Genomic DNA, 23,677 nt, shown 5'->3' with positions numbered 1-23,677 from the left:
AATTTAAGTTATAATATTTTAATTCTGAAATATGGGCTTGTTTAAGAGAGATCAATTTCTTTATGTCTGGTCATATTTCACTTAGTTTTAACCGCAAATTTAATTTCGTTCTGTACTTTTTTTTTTTCAAATATAACATGGAAGAAATACTTTTCACACAAATAGGTTGTTCAAACAAGGGAATAAAAATTTAATAGCTTTATTTAAAATGCCTTTGAATTCTTTTTTTCAGTTCAGCCTAAAGTTAACAAGTGTGTTATTTTTGAAATCTTCAGTTAGAGTTCAGTCACAGAAAATTTCTATTAATTGTTATTATTTTTTCCCACGATATTTTTGAATTTAATAGTTAAAAATACTTTGTTTCTTTCCTTACTACCTATTGTTCTCTTGCGTACCAGTGGTACGCGTACCATCGGTTGAGAATCGCTGTTCTAGACAGTTCTTATTAAAATGAGGCAGTGACAAATTTTTGGGATGCTCACAACAAAATAAAGCTTAAAAAGAAATTTAAGTTTAAACTACCGAAAGTTAAAAATTGCTTACAGATCCGAGATGTCTAATGAGCACTCAAAATTATAATCAAATGGAAACGAGTTAAGTATATAACATTATCTCCTGTATGAAGTACCAAAGACTAAGGATAACTTAAAAAGTCGAATTAATTCTTAGGCTAATATTTTTTAAAGCAATTCACTAAATGTGTAAGTTTCAGGCAGGGCCGGCGGAAGCGGGCCTGCAAAGCCTTCTTCGCAGGCGGGCGCCGACCAGCCAACGACACAGAGTTTTTTTTTAATGCAAAAGAACGTGCACTTACCCGGGAAGGAAAAAAAATGTACCTTGAATGCTACACAGGATAGGGATCATGTGCGTTTGCGCCTCTCACCTTTTCTCTCCAGCCCACACAAATACTTTGCTATCCAACCATCAGTCCTTAGGCACAGTGTCACACAAAGATATTCGAGTTCCAAAAGCCGTGGGAATTCTAGGTGTGAGCAAATTTAATCTAGGTAATACCGTACGCCGACTACACGCGCAGACATTTGCGCTTTACTCAAAATAACCCTTCTGAGCACCTAGTATATCATATAATGGTCATTCTTCCATGTGTCTAGAAAGCCACGTGTTATGTATCATCTACATATTCCTTCTGCATATTTATTGAGTCGCTGGCGAAGAAAATTTTCGATGTAAAATAACCTTACTACTATTGGAAAAGAAAAATCCATTTGATGAAGTACGTACTTATTTTATTTTACTTAAAACAATTTCTATTTATCCTTATTTAATCGATTTTATTATATTTTTATTTAAAACGTTGTACAGTGAAATACTGCTTTTTTTCCCCTAGAAAATTTTTCTCAGGGTGGAAAGGAGGGGAATTAATTAGCCCTTTCTATGGGGACAAATTTGCCATTTCTCCATATGTAAGAATGAACACAGGTGCCAACTTTTCATTTTCTTCACGGAAGTTGGAGAGGGGGGGGGGCAAGATTTGCATTGGATGAAAATTCAAAGTCGTAAAGAGGATTTATTTTCCTCTTTCGTGGGGAAGCGGGTAGCATCAGTCTAAGTCCAAATTCTCAACGTTTATATAATTTATTTAATGACTAGACTCCCCTTGGTGTGCTCGTGTGCGTGTTTGTACAGAAAGACAAAAGGAATATAAAAAGCCGCTTGACCAGCTTACCCATTAGGCACGTAGGCAGGGGAGGGTGTCCCGAGGTAAAGAACTTAAGTTTTATATTCAGTTATTTTCGTAAAACGTTGAGAATCTTTATTAGATTTTTAATATTAAGTTGGATTCTGGGACTTGAGCCCGTACCTTGCTGGGGAATGCTGCATCGGACCCTCTGAGGACAAGACCTTTTTCTTCTCGTTAACGGTTGAAATTTCAAAATTTGATTAGTTCCTTCGAGCTAAATACAGAATTGTCTACATTGGTTATTTAAGCTTAGGTTTACAACACTCAGTAGAATTCATGCCAGTTGTAAACATATATTTTTTGTATATTAGCAAAACATTTTGCACTTTCATCCTCTGAAATTTTCCGATTACGTGCCTGATACGCATTGGCTCCCCTCCCTCTCGTTCTTTGGAGAAAATCTGAATCTGCTTAACTAGAAGGCATTTCAGATGTGGAATTTAATTTTAGGGGTATTTTTAAAATTGTTTCTTCAAAATTTACGAATAGTATTTACATAGAAAATTGAACGTCAAAATACCACACGAGGATGGTTCTATCTGTTGCTAAGACTTTAGAGGCTGTATTCCTCCATCGGGGAAATCGGACCGTTTGGTTGCCGTTCTTCCGCGACAGCATTTGTTGATTCCATCTTGATGAGAATTTTGGAGAACTGAAGTTTTTAGATACTGTCTATGAATTACATGTCCAAACATCCGCTTGATCATGATGCTTTTTACAAATCTGGCTTTTGTTGACAGGTGATATATTAAAACGAGTAACAACAATGCCAGAAAACTTTGGAAGCATTTACAAGATTAAGGACAGTAATAAACAAAAATCAACATTAGAATTTCACAATAATTCAATTATAAAAGGTAATGCAATAGTACTGTGCGACATCAAAAAGAAAGATATGTACAGGGGTACGACAACTTCACATAAAGCTATTGAATGAACTGGGGGGGGGATATTTACAAGGGCAATTATGATGTGGTTAACGTTCGCCGTGAGATGGTATCTGTTTGTTTTGTTTTCGGTGCTGTCGTGGTAGTGTATAGATAGATTGGGGTAAGGCTTAGTTGGTGTTTGGGGAGAGAGAGGTTTCGGAGTGCTTGTACACGGAGTTCTTGGCAAACATTTAAGTTTGACCCATTTACAAGGTTAAACCTTTCTTAATCGTTTGTTAGAAAGATGCTAATTCTTCATCAGCTTCTCGAAAAAGTTATGAAAAAGGTTATTTTATTTTTAGTTTTTCATTTTCTTCAATTTTTTTTTTACTTTTCATCTTTATTCTATATTTATCAGATGTTAGGGTTTATTTTAAAAGGAAGAATAGACATTTAATACTTAGAATTGAATTTTTAAATTTAAATTTGAGTGCTTAATTTTTATAATATGGAAACAAAGAAGAAACCATCCCGTGCGCAGAGAGAAAGAACATCCACCACATTGTATAAAAATATCGAAAGGACTGATGAAACTCCAAAGAAAGGGAATAATGATCCAAGCATAGAATTAAATTAATCGGAAGTTGAAGATTACCCAGATAATTTGTTGGAAGATACTGGCTTAAAGGAAAATTCCTTTCCTTATATTGATTTTTTGATGATCTTGCAAAGTGGCCAACTCTTCGCGACAAAGTGAGAATGATTTTGTCTGAAATGGGGGCCTATTAAAAAGAAGTTAATGTATCCGAAAAGTAACAATGGACTTAAATTTAGTTATAGAATATTACAACAGAAAAACGGAAAACGGAGAATTAGTTCCCCGTACATGGCTATCATATTCCATAAGTAGCAATCCTGTTTTTTGCTTCTGTTGCAAGATATTTGCACCGATTGACAGTAGCAGCCTCGTAAAAAGCTATAATGATTGGATAAATGTATCTAAAGTTTTGCATAGGCATGAGACTAGTAGAGCACATATGAAATATTTCTTTAATTGGAAAGAGCTTCAGAAAAATTTGAAAAATAAAACATTTGATTCCCAAACTCAAGAGATGTATATAAAAGAAACAAAAACATTGGCCAAGTGCATTAGGAAGACTGATTGAGATCACAAAATTTCTTGGCAGCCAGAATTTAGCTTTTCGAGGCTCATCTGATGAGCTGTACCAAAAATACAACGGAAACTTCTTAAAATTAATAGAATTGTTTGCAAAGTTCGACCCAGTTATGGAATTTTACATAGAAAGAGTATTACGACCTAAAGTTAGCAGCAGGAAAGTCTAATTTAAAAAAAAGAGAGTCAAAATAAAATGCTGTAAATTATTGGCAGTAGTACAATAGAGAAAATCTTACTATTTCTTCGAAAAGCCAAGTATTATTCTATAATTTTAGATTGTACTCCCGATATTAGCAAAACTGAACAGATGAATGTCGTCATACGTTTTGTCCTCTGCAATTATGGAGTACCAGAAATGCATTTTTTAGGCTTTATTAAAGTTGATGATTCTACAGGTAACGGCCTAAACAGTAATAGTAACTGGAGACAGTAACGGAAATGTTGAAAATGTGGAACATTCCCCTTGATGATATGAGAGGCCAGGGATATGACAACGGCGCAAATATGAAAGGGAAGAAAAATGATCTTCAACATAACATCTTAAAAATAAATCCTCGCCCATTTTATGTTCTTTGTTGCCGTCATAATTTAAATATAATGATTAACGATGTAGCAAAACTGAATGCAGGTACCGTTAGGGTTTTTTTTTAGTCCAAAGGGGCTTTGTCCCTGAAGGACTATTGTTTTCGTTTTGCGATTTTGCGCCGATTCACTACAAACGGCCAAACACTTTTCAAACTGTTGCCACCAAATGTTAGAGTCCTGCATTATATTTGAAGCAATTAAATAATGAAAAATCTGCATAAATGTATGTATATTTCTCTCATTGTGATATAACAATGGTACATAGAGCTTTCAAATTTTGAATAACTTAATCCTCCTACGAATATTGGCATGTGGAAGACCAAATTTGAAATTTGGAATTTGCTTTATTACCGATTTCCTATTTTGTAATACTTTAACGAATTTTTGATTAACAAACTCAAGGATTTCAAAGAGAGCAGTGACAATGTTGTACAGAAAAAACATTTTTATTTCCAGCGCGTGAGTCTCTGTATCGGAAATTCTAAAGATATGCTCATTTTAAAATTATTTTGCGATATTGCTGTTGAACTGAATTTTCTGGTTTAAGAGCGAAGAACGTGATATTTAATAAATAAATGTAACACACAAAATCTTAAAAAAAAAAAAAAAAAAAAAAAAAAAAAAAAAAAAAAAAACGCCCCTTTGGACGTAATCTGAAACATTTCAGATTTTTTTTTTTTTTTTTTGCAATTCAAGAATTATACAATCTATTTTCTTCTTCTCCTGAGCGATGGTTAGTTCTTTTGAAAATCATTTGCTGTTTAACCTTAAAAACCCCCTCTCAAACACTCGATGGGAAAACAAAATTGAAGCCATTCGACTTTTAAGATATCAACTAGGAGTAATCTATGACGCTCTTTTTAAAATATCCGAAGGTGAATGCTTTTCAGAAGAAGTGCAACATGAAGTACGAAGTCTGAGTGCTAAAATCAAAGATTACAAATTGATTTGTTCCTTAATAATTTGGCATGATTTGCTTAACAGAATTAATCCTTCAGCAAATAACTGCTAGAAATGGGTTTGCGTGTTACACTAGCCTTAAAGGCAATAAGTAACTTAAAAACATTCATTGAAAAATATAGAAGTGACATCAATTACAAAAGTATTCTTGAGAAAGAAATGTCACTTCGATTAGGAACATCTTGACAAATCCCCTCAATCTCCAGAAGAGAAGTTTACGGCAAATGACTTTTTTGAAATTTTTGAAATTGCTTAAATGCATTAAATGAAAAATTGCATTAATGAATTGCATTAATAAATTGCATTAAATGAAAGATGTGATGCAATGAAAAATCACTGCAATAATTTTAGTTTCCTGGGTAATTTATCAGAAATCTAGAATGCAAATTTGAAAATAAAATACAGTAAATTAGGAAAATTGTTACAGTGGGATGACAATAAAGATATTAAAGCAAAACACATTTAAGACAAAACAGTAGCTTCGAAAGACATTTTTACAGGCAGTATGAATGACCCATTCGATACTCTGAACTTAATTGTGTCAAACAATTTATGCTTTTTGAACTTGAAGATCATATTGAGAATACTACTTAGTATTTCTGTTAGTGTTGCTAGTAGCGAATGACGTAGCAAAGACGTTGCAAACTGTTCCGAGAGGTTACAAAGTGGTCGTAGCAACGTCCTTGCTACCTCATGTGCTAATTGGGAACCATCATTCTCCAAATTAAAATTGATCGAGACATATTTAAGGTCAAATACATCGCAGGAAAGACTCATAAATCGAGCGTTGATTGCCATTGAAAATGAAATCTGTCAAGAGATAGATGTAAAAGAAATTATTGAAAAATTTGTAAATATGAAATGCAGAAAATAAATTATTCTCGATAAACTGTTAAAAATTCAACAAATGCTTTCTTCAAAACTTCCTTTTCTTAGACAAAAATTTAAAAAGAGAAGGGCATGACTTCAGCTATTTTGCAGGCGGGCGCCGGATAACCTTGCGCTGGCGCTGGTTTCAGGCGCTGGAACTGGAAACTTTTACTTCTAGTGAATAATTCAGATCCTTCTTCTTACAAATTTAACTTGAGAATATAAAGAAAAACAATAAATGCAGGGAAACTCAAAAGATGTTAATTATTATGCTAAAAAGGTGAATTAAATGTGGATTAAATTTTAATTACTAAAATCTAAAAGCTCACTATAAAACACTAGAAAACAAACAGTATTACAAATTATTAAATTAGTTGCTCCTTACGAAGTTAGTTTGAGAATATAAAGAAAAACAATAAATGCAAGAAAATTCAGAACATTTCAAATATTATCCTACAAAGATGAACTGAATGCAGATTAAATTATAATGAGTAAAATCTAAAAACATGTTACAAAACGTGAGAAAACAAACAGGATGAAAATTACTAAATCAGTTAAATAAAAGCTTTCTTTTTAATTGAAAAATTTTTGACAAGATTTTTGGTTTGCAGTTTATGATTAAAAAAAAAAAACACAATCTTCTCCATCATCTGTTTTAAAATCTGGTTATATATTTATTTACATTATGCATTTATTCCCTTCAGACCTTGAATATATCTTATAATAAGTGCATCTTTAGAGACCTCTGTCAGAAGTTTTTTTTTGGGTCGAAATAATTAGCTTGCAAATGTTTGATTGATTGATTATGCTAATGTTTATGACATAGCTATGTATTTAAAGCCAGTCTGGTTTGTTACTTCTCTCTTATTTTACATTTCCACCCCTTCTTACGCTCGCTTATTTGTTAGACTATTTATTGTAGGTTTCAAATAGCATGGTATACAAATACTTTCTGTACAATTATTTGCATATAAGATTCTCGTCATTTTTACTGAAATTTAAAATTTTGTTTTAATATTTTTCTTTACAATTTATTTTTAATGTGAGCATATCCACATGCATATATTTATCTACCTATATATGTATTAATACTTGGCATATATATGTAGTATACCTAGATCCTAATTATTCAAAATAATGGGGAGTATAGCATTAAGGGAGACAGAAAACCAGTTATCTATGATTTTTTTTAAACGAACTTTTTCACTACTTTTATCTTAATAAATATATATATTTTTACAAGGAAAGCAAGTGATTTCAGAATATAACACACAGAAATACTGAACTGCGAAATAATCTGTGTGTTAAGAGAGAATTTCATGTATCCACGTTCAGTTGATGGATTATGTAAATTAAAATTTGAGTTCTTCCGAAAGAATTGTTCTAAAAAATTACTAAGCTATTTAAAAAAGAAGCATAAAATATTCCAGTAAATTATAGAAATATTTTGCAGTACAGTGGAAGTGAGTTTTTGCCATTATATGCTGAAATCTGTCAAGTGGTCAGAATTTGCCATTGTTGTTGAGAGTACTCCAGAACAGGAATTCTGAAACAAGAGACTGACAGTTATTTATGAGATATCATAAGTCTTTTTTTTTACCATGCTGTTTTTTTTTTCATCATGCTGATTCCCATTTTTACTGATTGTTACAAATAATGGAATTTTACAATTAATTAAAATTTGACGCTACGATTAAGAAAAATTTTGCAAGCAAAATACATTAATCCCTAAAACTAAACTGCCATTCAAAATGAAGAGCGTTTTACCTTTTTGAGAAAAATTCATTTTTTAGACAAATGTCGGCACCTGCATAAACAAATGTTCGGCAAATGTCGGCACCTGTCGGTTTTAAATATTCAGTATTCAATAACGGTCTTTTTTTCCCTTTCCCTTTTTCAACAAACTGGCAGATTTAAAGTAAATTTATTGTTATAGACTGCTAACAAAACATTGCGAGTAACGTAAAATAAATCTCGTTAATTCACCAATTACTCGTGTAAAGGACTCGTGTACAATTACTCGTGTAAAGCAAAGCGGTCATATCGAATTCTCTCTCAGTGAGGCCTTCTTATATGAAAATGAATGAAAAAAATGAAAATTCAACGACTTAAGATTATGCAGGTGGAATGTCGTAACTGGTTGCTTTTTGCTACCTTTGTATTATTGCTTTAGCTTTAGTCCTGTTTAGCGGCTACTTCGAAGATTTAACTCGGTTCTGAGCAGATCGAAATTGAAGTTTACCAAAAAAAAATTTGGTAAGTGAGATTTGACTTTTGCTGAGTAACATTTGGTAGAACATAAGCTAACTAGTTTACTCATCCAGATTAATTATTTGTTTATAAAATTTTCATGAATTAGGAAAAGCCACCTTCTGCTTCTGATTGCTCCCATTACAAGGTGTATAAGTTACAATTATTCTTTCAATTTTGTGTAGTGGATCGAATTTTTGGGTGCAACAAAAAGTCTGTTATTATTTCTTCCTTAAGTGACTATATACGTAATAACTCTTTGACGATAATGAGGCCGTCTGAAGTAATGAAATGCCGGCTAGAAAAGTAACATGAAGAAAAGAAGTAAGGGGCACTACATACTTAATTTTTTGACTTGTTACGTTCAATACATGTATAATACGTTCAATACATGTATAACATCTTCAGTATATGTCATAATCTTTAAATAATTAAGAACAGACTTCGGCGGGAGATTTCATTCAAATGGCGTAATGGAAACAGTGGAGGCAGAAAATCATATATCGGTTTGTTAACTTTCTTTCGATGAATTTCAGTACCTAAATTCTTTAAAATACTTAATAACTGGATTTTTACTTAACTCACGGAGTTGCAACGTTTTAAGAATAAATATCAAAGCTGCAACTGGATTGCTTAGCCTTTAGTCTTCAAAACCAATACTACTCAGTAGAGAGATAAAATAATCTTTAAGAAATGCCATATGGGACTCAGTATATACGAGTATACATTAGATTTGGATATTAAGGAATATGAGAAATTTCTGATATAAGCTGAGAAAGAAATGATTTGTTTATGTGACGGATTTTGAAAAAGTGTAACTTATATGAATCGCTGTCATAAGCATGCTGTATCTAAAATCATAAGAAGATAAATTTTTGTTCAAGATTGGTAGAATATTGTCTTAAGAAGTTTATCTACATGGAAGAGAAGAGATTTATTTTGAAATGAAATATTGTCATTCATTTTTATTAAGAGGAATACGTTAAATTCCTTTATTACGTAAAGTTAGGTTAGATCATAAACCTGTATGTTTGACTACGTTATCAACGTTTCTTATTGTTAATGAATATGCTTTTTCTCACCGTGAGAATTAACCCGTGAGAATTCCTACCTATCTTAAAAATAGTACCAACCTGGTAGCAAATCGCAGAAACAGCCTACATTTTGAAATTATTTATAATTACTACATATGCAATCGTAAAATAAAATTACTAACTGTTAAAGAAATATGTTGTTCCACAATTTCAAATTCTAATATAATTTCGAAAATGGAACTGTTGTTTGCTACGATGCTTATCGCTTAGTAATATATGCCAAAGTAGCAGTTTTGGGAATTTTATAATAAGAATGTGGGGAAGTGTAGAGCATCTCAAATTACTTTTAAAGCATGATAATATTTATGATCAAGGGACTAAACAGTTTTTCAAAATTAATAGAATCTAAATCTTATTTTTATTGTCTTTGTATTTATTATTTGTCGTAATTGCAATGTAATTTGTAATGTGATTTTTTTACTGTCTTTCATTGTATCTAATTTCCTGAAATAAGAAGATTGTTGGCTTGCAGTTTTCAAATAGTAAATTTCATTTAGTCAATAGACTTAAGTAATATATTTAAAAAAGTCTGAGAATGGGCACAATTTATCTTAATAGAATAATATAATTAACTAGAATAACTTCATTTACGGAAGACTGCCTGTTATGTAATTTGTAACTCTAACGCATGGCTTAATGACACAGTTCAAGAGACTTAAGCTCATAACAATTTGTTTCGCACTTTAGATTTTTCAAGTGTTTTTTGTTTCCAAACTCTTCCTTTAAGAGGGAAAATTAATTTCATAAGAGTAATGGAAAATTGATTAAACAGTTATCGCCTTTTTTTTAATCTCATGTTAACAGTATTTAATATTAAACTAGCTTTATCAGCACTTGAAGTTCGATAACAATTTCCTGCTTACGCATGTAAGAGTTTTGAAACTTCTAGAAATGAAAATTATGTTATGAGTTAGTGAACCTCTCTTATTCTCTAGAAGTATAAACATATAAGAGATTTAAAGGTAATTTAATGAATTAATGGTATTGCATTTTTTTCAAAGAAAAGGGAATGTCCGTTTTCTTGGGAGAGCATTTCTTGCTTGCTCTTTGGCAGTGTGTTTACAAATAGTACACTGTTAATTTAAAGTATGAAATATGTAAACAGATGTTTTTAAGAGATGGTTTTGGAAATTATTCATAAATAAAGAAGCTTTGCAGTTCAAATGGTGTGCTATGAGAAAAGGAATAAAAGTTATCATTAGAACAGACTGTGAAAGACATGATATAACTTGATTTTTATTTTGACATGAAGGGGCATGAAATTCATTACTTTGACAATTTTATTTGCATATCAGGTTACTTCAAAAGATTCCTTTCAAACAACAAGAAAAGAGTAACTCAATATGCTTGAAAATTGGGTTAAAAAAGGCACTTAAATACTATATTGCCAATTTTCTTATAATTATCACTCGCAGTGCTGAAATTAATGTTATGAAAAGATAAACATTATACAGAAAAAGTTGTACCAAAAATGAAAGATAACAAATTAGGGAAAATAGATCACTAAAAATTTCAAATGCATTTCGTGCAAGTGGTGCCCAATTTCTGCCATAGTACGAGTCACTTTGATTGTTGAAAAAAATTTAATCTTTTATTTATTTTATTATTGTTTTTTTCAGTCTATTGTCTATATATAAAAATGTGCAGTTACATTTGATAAAATAATAGGAAAGTATTTTACCAGGTAATTTTCTAAACAAATTTTCTTACTTACTCAGGCTTAACGAAATTCGTTGAAAAAACGAAAATTAATTCAATAAATTTCATTTTTCAAATCTCATGTTCATGTTTTGTTGGTTTATTAATCGCTTTTTTTGCAAGGAATTCAGTCATCAAAATGCCAGTTAGGAAAACTTAATCTACATTCTTCATTATGAAATTTCAAGACTAAAAATCAATTTCATTCATTGTATGCATCATTTTTTAAAATATTTTCTATTTCTAATATTACTTTTCTAGTGGCATCATAATTTCTCATAAACGTGAGAAATTTGGGGTATCTAGTATGAATTGTAAAGACTATTGAAAACAAAAAATATTAGTTTTACGTTATCTTCGATTATTTTGAATTTTATAATATGTATGCTAATATTTAAGTATTTAAATAGACTTTTGATTATTATTCCTGAAATCGAATAGAAAATGGGTTTCGAAATTTACTTTGAATTCCAGGAAATGTAATTGTCTTGAGTTCTCTAAATTCATTGATTGTTCATTGATTCAAAGACAAGAGAAATTACTAAAGCTTTTGATTTTGTTCGTTAAAGTATCAATTTTGAGAAATTTACAGATTTGTCAAATTTATGAAACACTCGGATGAATTATTTTCTCCTTTTCTTTGAAGTTAAAAGTAATTTGAACTATACATCTGAGCAAAAAAGTTTTCCTTCCTCTTTCTTTACTAATTCGTTTTGCAAAAGAAATATTTACAGCAGGTGGTTGGAATTAATTGAGTCATTTTTCCAAGCTGTCTACAATTAAATAATTGCAGAAATTCAGTAAGCACATTTCTTCTAAAGACATCATAAAACTAAATGTGTGATAGGTTTTTCATACTACTTTGATGGTATGAAAGTTTGGAGAAGAAAATGCTTTTATGGCCATGAATTATGCATTTGAATGCCCTTTAAAAACAAGGATGTTAATTTTGTTCACACTCCCATACTTAATAATGATTTAAGTGATCTTTTTTACTTTTGTTCAATAATAATTCTGAAAACTGTTTTCGCAAATGTATTCACAACAGTTCCATGTATAACAGTTCCATGTTCAATAGTATATACAGTACAGCAGATAACACCTAACCTCTAAAAATCTTCCAAAATATAAAAGCGGGCGCAAACATTTCTAAATATCATTTAGAAATGTGCACCACTACGTTTCATAAAGTAATTTAATTTAAGTAACTTTAATTATAATAAATCGAATTTTCAAATTTGTCATGTGATAGCACATTACGAAAACAACACATGTAGTTTCTTTTCTTTTGTTAACACTTTTGTTTTCAAAGCAGCATGTTAGCAAGGAATCTTAAATAAAATAATATATTTTTATTTCTAGTGCACAAAAAGCCTTCGGAAACTTGTCCTTAGGCGATATAATATTAATATATGAGTATGTAATTAAATGATCTTTAGCTTTTGAAAAAATTCAACATTGTTTATTGTAAACTAAACTTTTTTGACTACTTGTTGGATTTAATATTATATGAATTATTTATTATTAGATGAATGCCAAGAATTTTATTGTTTATTAGAAGCGGTCAAAATAATATTAAATTAATATTAATTGTTACTATTATCTTATTTGTAACAATCATCTTGAATCAGCCAATTAAGTAAAGGGATAAACATTTGGAGGATAAAACGATCCATATTCAGCAAATCTAAAAGGCTGTATAAGCCTGAAGTGGCTCACACTATGTGTTGGACACCACTAGCAAAATGTACAGAAATTCTTATCACAATTATTTTGAAATAATCATTTAATTTTTTTGGCCAGCGGAACAGTTATTTCGAGAAAATGCAAAAAAAAAAAAAAAAAAAAAAAAAAAAAAAAAAAAAAAAGGTAAAAGTTATACCTTTTTAAATATCATGCGCAATGACTACAAAACAATATCAGATGTTTAAGCATAGTTCAACAATATAAGTATTGAACTCTTAAATTCTGAAAAAAAAAAGGAAACTTTCAACATTAAAAATACTCGAGTTAAAGAGGTATAATTTCATGATGTGTATGTTTTGGTAAAAAGGTTTGAGCTTTCGAAATGATGGAAAGTTTGACATATCTTTTAGAAAATTAGATAATTTGTAACTGCTTCAACAAAATTATTTTCATCTGTCGAAGGAGGTAACTTAGAGTTATCACTGCAGGATAAGAAGAAAGTTAGGGCTTATCTGGTTTCAAAATAAAAGTATATAAATATTTTGTAATAGTCATATCTTTGCTATGTTGAGGAGTCTAATGTACAACTAAATGCATTAACGTTAAAAAAATGACGTCGTATTTTATTAGATGTATTAAGTTCGCAACGAAAATTAACTTTTGAAAGGAGAAATGATACGCGATTTTTAACATAACGTGAATCAAACACTGTATAACCATGATAAACTTCATTAAATTAGCATTATTAACTATTAGCTTATGCAAAGTAAGTGATAGAGCAATGTGCTGAGAAATTTTCCACTCATTTCAGAGCTATGTAAAATGCCCATTTAAGGAAAAATAATATGTTGTTTATAGATATAATGCAAAGATTTTTTGATTATTTGCGAAAAGAATAACCTTTGATAAAGCAGTAAATTTAAATAGTTGCATATATTCAGGGTCTAGTTTAAGTAAAAATGTTTGTTCTGTTAAATTTAATACGATTCTTAAGCACAGAGCTATTCATACAAATACAGAATATAAAAACATTGTACTGGCTTTCTTTTCATAATTATTAGAACGTAAAGTTCATTTGGCTGAAATTAAGAACAAACAATTTTTAAAAAAATTTATGGAGCTTGTAAAATATTTGTGAAGTACTTCTTCCGTAACCATAAAATTGAAATTTATGGTATAAAATAAATGGTTTTCTTCTGTCGTTTTTCTTCACTTTTTATCAGAACTTAAATTTTGAACTTTGTAAATTCAGAAGCGTAATAATTAGTGAAAGAAAAAAATCATAAAAAGCGGTGATAATTGTTGCATTATATAACTGCATGGCCTGTTTATTTGTTTTTAGATTATCAGTCGTAACTAGTATGAAAAGCTTGTTTAGCTCCTACGCACTACATGTATCAAGCATAACTGAAAGCAGAATATTTCAAAATATTCTCATAGCTGAAAAGAACTAATTAATCTGAAAGCTTTTAAAAAGTTGCATAGAATAAAATTATTTTCTTAAAATTGCATAGAGTGTGCGCAGAGATATACTTCGCAGAATTCAGACAGTCAACTTTTCTCCCCTTTGCCATTTCAGAAGTTACAGACTTAACTACTCACTAAAATATAAATACTGGCATTTCGTTTTCAACTGCTTCGGAAAATAATACTGCTGCAAACATTGTCGAAAACCAAGGAAATGGTTTTTTCGTTGCATGTCTTCAAGCATATTAATAATCGTTTTAACTTCTTGAAATCTTAGAGCTAATTATAAAACAGCGTAATTGAACTGCTTATAACTGAGCTTATTTAACAGTTTTACCAATAACACATCTTAGTTATTAGTATCTTATGATAAAGCTTTTATTGTGTAGTTTGATTTGAGCTCTCAAGCAAAATAAATTTGACTCTTAAGTATTCTGCAAGACAGAATATGCCTTCTGGAATTCAAACATAAATAAAACAAAGTCAATCAAAGAAAAATCAGACAAAATCATTAACATATTTTTATGTGAATTTGCGCTTATTTAATTACTATAAGAAATCTTAGTTATACATTTGGAACTTTTTAAGAACTTTGAAAAACAAGTTTTTAGTGTAAAAGTTTCACCAGTTCATCCAGCAAACCGCACCATAAACTAAAACATTTTTACGTTTTGTTTAATGAATATAGTTTTTCAGCTATTGTACAAGATTTTACATTAAAAAAACACAGTGCTGGTCTTAATGAGAAAAATTAAAAAGTCAGTATTTGAATGCCGTTGCCAGTTGCAGCATTAAGAGCAAAAATAATCTTCAAAAACACATTTGATGTTAAATGGAGAAACGTGAATTATTTTAGTGTTTCCATGAAGATGATGAAATGAGAAAAGACATAATAGACGAAATTCTTACTTGAGAAAAAAAGTCAGTATGCAAACAATGAAGCTCCTAGACTCCATTTTACATTAAAATGGGATGTAATAATTTAGATAAAATTTACGGTATATTATTAAAAGCAAGTTTATTGTTTTGTGGAAAACTTTAAAATCCTGTTCTTGTGAGTTTGCTGATTAATTGAATACTTAATCTCATTTAGTTATTAACAATGAGATTAGAATTCAGGTAAAGAGCAAAATCAAGGTATTTTCGTAATAATTAACTTTTTTGCAATGAAACAAAACATTTCTTGTCTACAGAAACAATGTCTAAAAAGCATTACTGTAAAAATGCTTTTCAGTTGCACTAAATCGCACAGTTTGAGGCATTAAATTTATGGCATCTATTAAATACTTATTCGTATATTGTTTCTGTAAAAGTTACTACTAAACTACAGTCCTAAAGTCACATATCTTTGAACATTTCTTAGTTATCACCACATCACTGTTTGCAATTGATATGATTTTTTATATTTCATAAAAATCTGTCATAGACTTTCAAAGGCTTTTATCAGATGTGTATAAAACGGAAGTAGTATTGCGGTTAGTTTTATGAGTTTATCTGCGGAAGGTTTGTATACATCAGGACATCTGAGGTAAGAAATGTTTCTCAATATTAATATAAAAATTACAACCCCAAGGCAAAAATTTAAGCATCTAAAACATCATATTTATATTTCCTATCTCACAACAAGAAATCAGTGGTATTCGTCAAAACAGCACACGTTTGTTTCTTGTTAAAATTATTCTATGCATTTTAATCAGTGTTTATTAGTTATGTTTCTCATTTTTAACTTCGAATGGACGTCCTATTAATCAGCATTTTGGTAGCTACAACCTTAGTATTAAAGATAGGCCTTATTTGAGTACAGAAACTGGCCAGTAGACATGTTGTAAAAGGTAAAAGTATTATTTCAATTTTAATTACTTAGTTTTGTTATGATGAGATTAGGATCTATTATTTTGCGAATGAAATAAATGAATAATTATATAATTGGAATGAGAGAAATATGGGAAATAATGGCATTTTTTTCTGGTTTATTAAATTTTAACTTTCAAAAAATAGAATTAGGCCAAGTAATACTACTAATTAAGACAGAATTAATTGACAGATGTTGAAAAAATATATTAGCTGACTCTGAAGAAATTATTAGTACGATCATACAAGAAGCTTCTTTATAAAATTACTGGAGAAGTTTTTTTTTTAATATTAGGGAAAAGTAACTTGAACCATTGTGATGATTAAAACTGAATCCCAAATAAATATTCTATTAAAAAGGAAATCTAAACTTCAAAATATTAAACGAGTACTTTAACTGCCTATTGGCCTGTCTCTGTAAACATAGTTTTTTTCGATTTTAAGTGCCAAAGAAATTCATACAAAAATAATTGATTTGGCACCGCTAATAAGTGATTCCGAGTCATATCCAGCCAGTTCTCATTTCTTTGTTAACAGGTTCAATCCCGTAAACAGTCGATATTAGTCCCAGAGTCCCATTACTAGGCTTATGAGGACTTACAGGTTGACTTGTTGCTATAGGAGTTGCAGGCTGATTTTGGGGTGCAATGGGAACAGTCGGGGTTGTATTTTCGGGCGTGGAGGAGGCAATTGGAATGTCGGAATCTTTCCTTGTTATGGTGCTGCTCCTTCTGGAAGATGCCCTTTTAGATGAAGTTCCCTTAACGGGAACTTCTTCTTCGATGTGAACCGTAGGCACTGGAAAGCGTTCCTGTAATCTCATTTTAGGCGTTTTAGGGGAAGACGGTGAGTTTAAAGTTGATTTACCGCTTGAAGGTGATTCTTCAACACTTCCTATATTTCCAGACAGAGTGCTTATATTATGAGCATTGTTCTGAACTGAGACACTCACAGATGGAATAGAAGCATATGGCGTCTTTCCTTGAGGCCTCATAACTAAGGGGTGATGCTTAGGATGTGCACTTGGTGCTGGCGCGCTTACCGTTCGTCTAGCTTTAGCCTTCTTTGTAGCTTCGCTGTGATGTAATTTTGCTGTATGATGGTGGTCCATTTGTGGATCCTTCTCAGGACTTGCATCATGGAAGGCCATTCGAAAGCGTGAAGATGTAAGAGAGGTGAGCGCATTTAGTTTTTTCGTTAACTTTGACCACTGTCGAGCTGGTGTATCCGTATTTGTAGCACGGTCGCATTTCATCGATTCATCATCGCTAACAACAATGGTTACACCATTATTGCTTCCAGCTTCTGAAAGTGGATCGCCGCTGACCAATGCAGTAAGGCTCAACGAAGATTCACTAGAGGTAGTATCGTTGTGCGTAGCTTCTGCTTCTGATGTCACTTCTGAGCTGACTGATTCCATACTTTGACTCCTTAAGCTGTCTTGGTTTTTGCTTTTAGAATTGCGAGAATTTCTTTCGCTGTAAGGCCATTTTGCACCCTGTGGTCTTTTAGCTTGTTTTCTTCCATTGGCTAAGTTAGCCAGCTTAAGCCAATGTGTTCTAGGGGACTTCGTTGCTGCCTCAACGTCTGATTTTTGATTTGCCTTATTAGGTGGCTGTTTCACAACTCCAATGTCAAAACCTTTCATCAGACGGCGTTCTTTTTGACGGCCTTTCTTTCCTCCTGTTCCTGAAAGCAAAAATAAATAAAAAGATTATATTTCAATTCATATAAAACGTAATTTAACAGAATATGACAGTCTAACGGTGCTGTACAAGCAAAAGAAAAAATGAATGATGAGGTCAAGTTGAAGTAGTCTCATCTACGTACAAGAATACAATTTAGAATATTTTAAAATCGCCTTTTTCGAGTTTCAACTTTTGATGCTAACTGGTAAAGAATGCCAGTAAATGATGATTTTATGATTTATTTTTGAATAATCAGAACAAAGTGTAATAGCAAATTCAGCTAAGGTGTTACTATATTAGGCAGGATGCAGTTTTAGAAACTAAGAGTATAAAAATTCCTTATTAAAAAATACGTAGCGTTCAAGTCTTAATCTTATTTTATGTTTGTGCGTAAATTTTTGCCTATTGTTTCTATGTAAAGATGTAACGAAAAGAGTTAAATATTTAAAAAAGTCTGTTGCAAGGTCTTGACTTCTACTTCATAAACATGTTTTTGGATACTTAACATACTTACAAGTGAAATTTGACATAGTATTTGGCAGTATATATTTTTAAAAATTCTCAAACTTCAACAAATAATTTGTATGCAAACTTATTACTTCAAAGAAAATCTTTCCTACAGATTTGGGAAACCGGAATGACACGCAGAATAAACATGTCAAACTTCCTGAGAACCTGAGTTTGCTCTTAGTTACGCAAAGCGAAAGCTTGCATCATTAATATTTTTCAATGATATCCAAACAAGTCTCTTCCTAAAACTATGTTCCAACTTTCACATGAGTTTAAAAGATTTTTTTTGTTTTTTTGATGGAGGGGGGAGAATTACTTCTTGTTTTGCTATTGCAATTATAAAAACATTTTTCTTTTTGGTACTAAAAACCATTTTAGTTCCCTAGACATTTTAAGAAATTAAAAGTAAGTTTATAGGTGAACAGGTGAGAGCGGGTTCGGACACCAGGCGACTTACTTAAATTGATCGGATATTATCCGTATTCCGCAAATGTCTAGAGCAACACTCTTCGGTGCCCTGCAAGGGCCATACCGGGAGTTTATTGAATTCACGTTCTGAATAGCCATACGAGCTAAGGAAAAGTCCCTAATTGCCGAAAAGTCGTATCCCTCGTTGCTGTTAATAGTCCATTTATTGATATTAAGTTGCAGTTTAAAACTAATTAGCCGATTGCTTGGAAAGTTAGAATTCTGGAATCATCTTAGCTAGCTGTTGAAGGTGAAATTATTACGATGGTATTTTGATGAATATTTCCGACGATATGCCAAGTTATTGATATTTCCAGTTCCTTTTGTTGCGCTGTGATTGATGTCCTCCGTTTGATTCGCAGCGGGGAGTCCGTGTTTAAAAGCTTAAAAACCGCAAAGGGTATTGCTAGAATTTCCCGCCCCGCTTAACGCGGGGGATACGTTCCATCGAAGTAGAGCGTAATGCGAAACAGCGCTAAGCGAGGCTATCTTAACATGTAAATAATGGGGTTAGGGGAAGACGGATAAAAAATGGTTAGGCATTAAATTTAATAATGTTTTTTTTAATAAAAATAAAATCAAACATTTATTTCTTACAAAAATAAAAACAATATAAACGCATATACTTTTAAAAACAAATAAAATTCTTAGTCAGATCATTCAGTCTATTCTGGGTTTCCAATTTTCTGCCTTTTTGTCAAGAAGGCATTATGATAGATTGGCTTAATGGCATATTGCGTTCAATTTCGTCGTCAATCCATATAGACAGTCGTTTCCCATTTCCTCTATAATGTTATTTCTAGAACGGGTAATTCTAGTTGCAGAGCTTGATGTAGTTGCAGTTGCCGATGACAATATTTTTTCTTTATTCTTAAGAATTGTCCTTATTGTTGAAGTTGCCAAAATCAATGCAGCACTAATTTGAGATTGACGTTCACCAGAATCTAATCTTCTAATCACTTGCATTTGAGTTTCCAGTGAAATGCTTTTTCTGGTTGCTTTCTTTTCTTGTTTTTTATTATCACCCATGATAAAAACTAAAGATCATAATATTTGTCACTATATTAATCGTTATAGTATTATACAAATTTAAACTTACAATAATGTCAACAAATGTTTCAAATGATAAAAATGCGTCCACAAAGCAAGAAAGACAACTACACTGTTTCGGATATGTTATTTGGAAACCTAGGGCTGCGCACAATTTCGGAGAATCCCCGGGTTGAAATAAAAGAGCGCTAAACCGAAACAGCGCTAAACGAAACAGCGTTAAGCGGGGTCTTACTGTATATAAAAACAAATTGGGGATAGTTAACATTCTAATTATTCGATTGTCTCCGAACTAACTAATATCAAAATGAGCTTTGCTCTATCCCGCTTCTTTAGATAAAATTTGCGATGTTAGTCGATGTGCGTCGCCACTTTTAGAGGGCCTAGATGCAATCACGCAATGCTTCTTCACAATTCGAAATCCCTAATTAGGCGCTGTTAACTTTCATATACATCGTAACAATACATGTGATATACCAAATGCTTTTCGATAATGTATGATACGACTATTAGCACGGAATTTTTCTGCATAACCACGACAAAAATATGGAGCTTCAAAAACACGACCTACTTCGTACACAGAAAACTGCAGACAATAATCAGGTAAACTTATAGACAGAATTACCAAAGCATGAAAATTTATCAAAATTTCATTTTTTTTTATGAAACTCAAAATTTGTTAGCAAACTGAAATTGAAGATGATTATCCTGGCGGTTAACGGAAACTTCTTCGATATATGACCAAAAGATGTTGAAAATAAGGCAAAGGAAATGAAAAATATAAAAATTTGCTAGAAAAGATCTGCGAGCTACTTATTAAGTATACAGTTCGAGAAAGGATAGTTTTAGGCTACACTTCCTTGTATATTTGTTTTAGTCATGGTCATCCAATCACAAAGTTTTTCAAAGGGAAGTGGAGAATTTTATGAAAGTAATTTTGACAATGCATGAAGCAATATGCTACAAATTATAACTAAAATTACGTAATCGAGCATTAACACTTGATGTAACTAAGCACCTAAAATAAATTCAGCAGTAACTTAGGCCCAAAGTTCTGGTTCATGAGTTCTATAAATATAAAGTTCAAATTCAACTTCAAAAAGTTTCTGAAAATATGGAATCTAATATTCGCTTGCTATGTGCAGAGTCAACATTTCCATTAGAGAAATATTTACTATACATTAATAAGTTTCTAAAACTTAATGTAAACTTGATTGATGCTAAAGAGTAAATGTAAGCTCGAAAAATTCGCGAAGCTATTCCAGAAGCAATTTACATACTTGCATCAATTTTCAATGCATATTGACGAATAAATTCAAGAAAGATTTTTAAAGCAAGTTTAATGAACAGTTGTGAAACACATTTTATTGGGTTTGCTGATTAATTCTACATTGTCTGAAACATTGTCTACATTGTCATCACTCTTAAAATATTCTACATTGTCATCACTCTCTTTTACATTTGTAGCTGACTGAAGATACTATTGATTAGGAATATCTCTACAAATTCTCACTTAGAGGTATGTGAGGTAAAATGTATTGAATATTTCACTAATTCGCATTTTGCTGAGTGAGCACCTTATGAAAGTTAATAATATAATAATATAATGTGTTCAGATATGAACGTAATAATTCTATAGAATGCAAAATACCACAGTCTTGAAATTGTTTTTTGTAAAATTCTCTATATTATTTTGAGAAATTTTGTTACTGTAAGTACCTGTTCAGAATCCAAATTTCAAGAAACATAGTCTTTGGCTACTAATTTTAAACAGCGTGTGAGTGAGACATGTTAAGAGTATATATGATAAATGAAAAAATGGCTCCAGTGTTATTATGAAATAAAACAATCTAACTTTTATTTGATAAATGCGTACAATATTTTCCTCATTATTTATAATTCCATCTTATCTTCGTTGAGTGAGTCTGACACCAAGGGTATCCTTGTTAATTTCCCATCAAATGAAATATTTGACTGAATCTTGTGATATAATTAAAGTATATAATTTCTTACGAAGAAAAATGATTTAACTAGAGATAGATTAAATGAAGGACGTGTAGATCAAAATATTCATGTATTATTTGTCTTCCTTTTGAATAAATATTCATGTATTATTTGTCTTCCTTCTGAAATTTGACTAATCCTTAGCATAGTCCTGTACTCTATTGTATAGTGATTTAACGCTTCAAAATATTAGAAAATGAGTAATATTGTTTGAATTTCAAGTGTTTTATATCTTTAAAATAAAGTATTTATTCAAAGAGCAAAACTAGTTTATCGTTGTTGGACAGAATTTAAATACACTCATGTCCAAAAATTAAGGGTAATTCGGAGTCACGCGGAAATCGAACTCTAAAATAAATATATCACCTGTAAAATCACTACACACATCTTCAAGAATCATATGAAAATTTCAGGAAGTAACCAGATGACACCGATGGTACGTCACAATGACGAGAGTGTAAAAGAGTGATATATAAGGAATACAGGCAAAGAAGTAAAATTGTTCGAAGGTGCTTTATAAGCATTTCAGTGCAATAACCGAATAGTTATGGCACAAAGGACGCATTTGGAGGATTTTTACGTGGTAGAATTAACGGCCGTCTGGAATGTGGGCGTAGCCAACTGGAAATATCAGACGAACTTGGAATTGCCCAGAGTGTCATCTCCAGGCTTTGGCAACGATTCCAAGATGATGGTAATGTGAGTAGACGTTACAGCACAGGTCGCCCCAGAGTTACAACGCAGAATGAGGACCGGTATTTGGCAGTTACTGCCAAAAGAAACAGGCGGAGCACAGCCTCAGACCTGTCTCGTCAGCTCTCTTCAGCCACTGGTACGACAATTTCAAGGCAGACCGTGTACAAACGCTTAGGGCAGATTGGTCTATATGCTCGTAGACCTGTCAGATGCATTCCACTTACTGCAACTCACTGTCGCCTGAGGTTAGCCTGGAGTAGAGAGCATGCATTGTGGACACCGCAACAGTGGGCTTGTGTGATGTTTTCCGACCAGTCCAGGTTTAGCTTGCAGTCTGATTCTCGCCGGACTTTCATATGGAGTGCTCCAGGTAGCCGTTACCACCAAGAAAACATCATTGAACGACACCGTTACGGTGGTGCAGGAGTGCTCGTTTGGGGTGGAATTATTCTGGGTTCCAGAAATGACAAGCCAAATCTATCGGGTCGTCATTCTTGAAAGTATTTTTGCTTTTTTTTATTCATGCACTATTTTATAACTCAGCATATGAGTAAATTGAGAATACTTATTTATTAAATCAAGATTTTATGCTTTGCTTTTAATGCAAACACATTTCTGAAAAAAATATTATTTATGAAATTCGTATGTAAATTTGTAAAGTTTTCTAAATAACGAGCTATTTTTATTAATTTTTTTTGTTTTTTCCACATTTTAATCAGCCTTCACCAGAATGCAGATAAGGATAAGTTTAAACTGCCATGTGTAGCTAAAAGTTTGAAAGTTTAACTTGGCAATGTTTGAGTTTCTAGTTATTCAGTGATTCAGCCAGCCCTTCTTGTTTTATGTACCCGCCGTACTGGTGACTTATAGAGCATTTTTTAAATCTGTTAACTGTTAGTTTTAGATAGGTGAGAGTTATGGCGGCTGAAGTTTAGTTGCAGGTATAACTGCATACTAAACGCATAAATAGTTTAACTGAGTTATTATCCAGTAAATGGCGGCGAATACCTTTTTGTTTAATTCTGAATTATTAAAATCTATAAATCTGAGCA

The 23,677-nt window shown here is 31.7% G+C and overlaps 1 protein-coding gene across 2 annotated transcripts in view; it reads right to left on the bottom strand.

Annotated features, from left to right (window-relative positions):
* Positions 1-10,723: 10,723 nt before the first annotated feature.
* The window catches only part of LOC118185692 (transient receptor potential-gamma protein-like), a 438,602-nt gene continuing 425,648 nt past the window's right edge, over positions 10,724-23,677 (bottom strand). For both annotated transcript variants that reach the window (XM_085808683.1, XM_035355739.2), the window contains one exon: positions 10,724-17,898. In XM_085808683.1, coding sequence (XP_085664809.1) covers positions 16,712-17,898 — 1,187 coding nt within the window. In that variant the 3' untranslated portion in view covers positions 10,724-16,711. The remainder of the gene's footprint in view (positions 17,899-23,677) is intronic.

This window comes from Stegodyphus dumicola, chromosome X1 (genome assembly GCF_044657685.1).
Source record: "Stegodyphus dumicola isolate Sdum_Otavi_A_Nest chromosome X1, ASM4465768v1".
Taxonomy (NCBI): domain Eukaryota; kingdom Metazoa; phylum Arthropoda; class Arachnida; order Araneae; family Eresidae; genus Stegodyphus; species Stegodyphus dumicola.
Note: the sequence above shows the minus strand (reverse complement) of the source record. Positions and strands in the feature narration are given on the sequence as shown.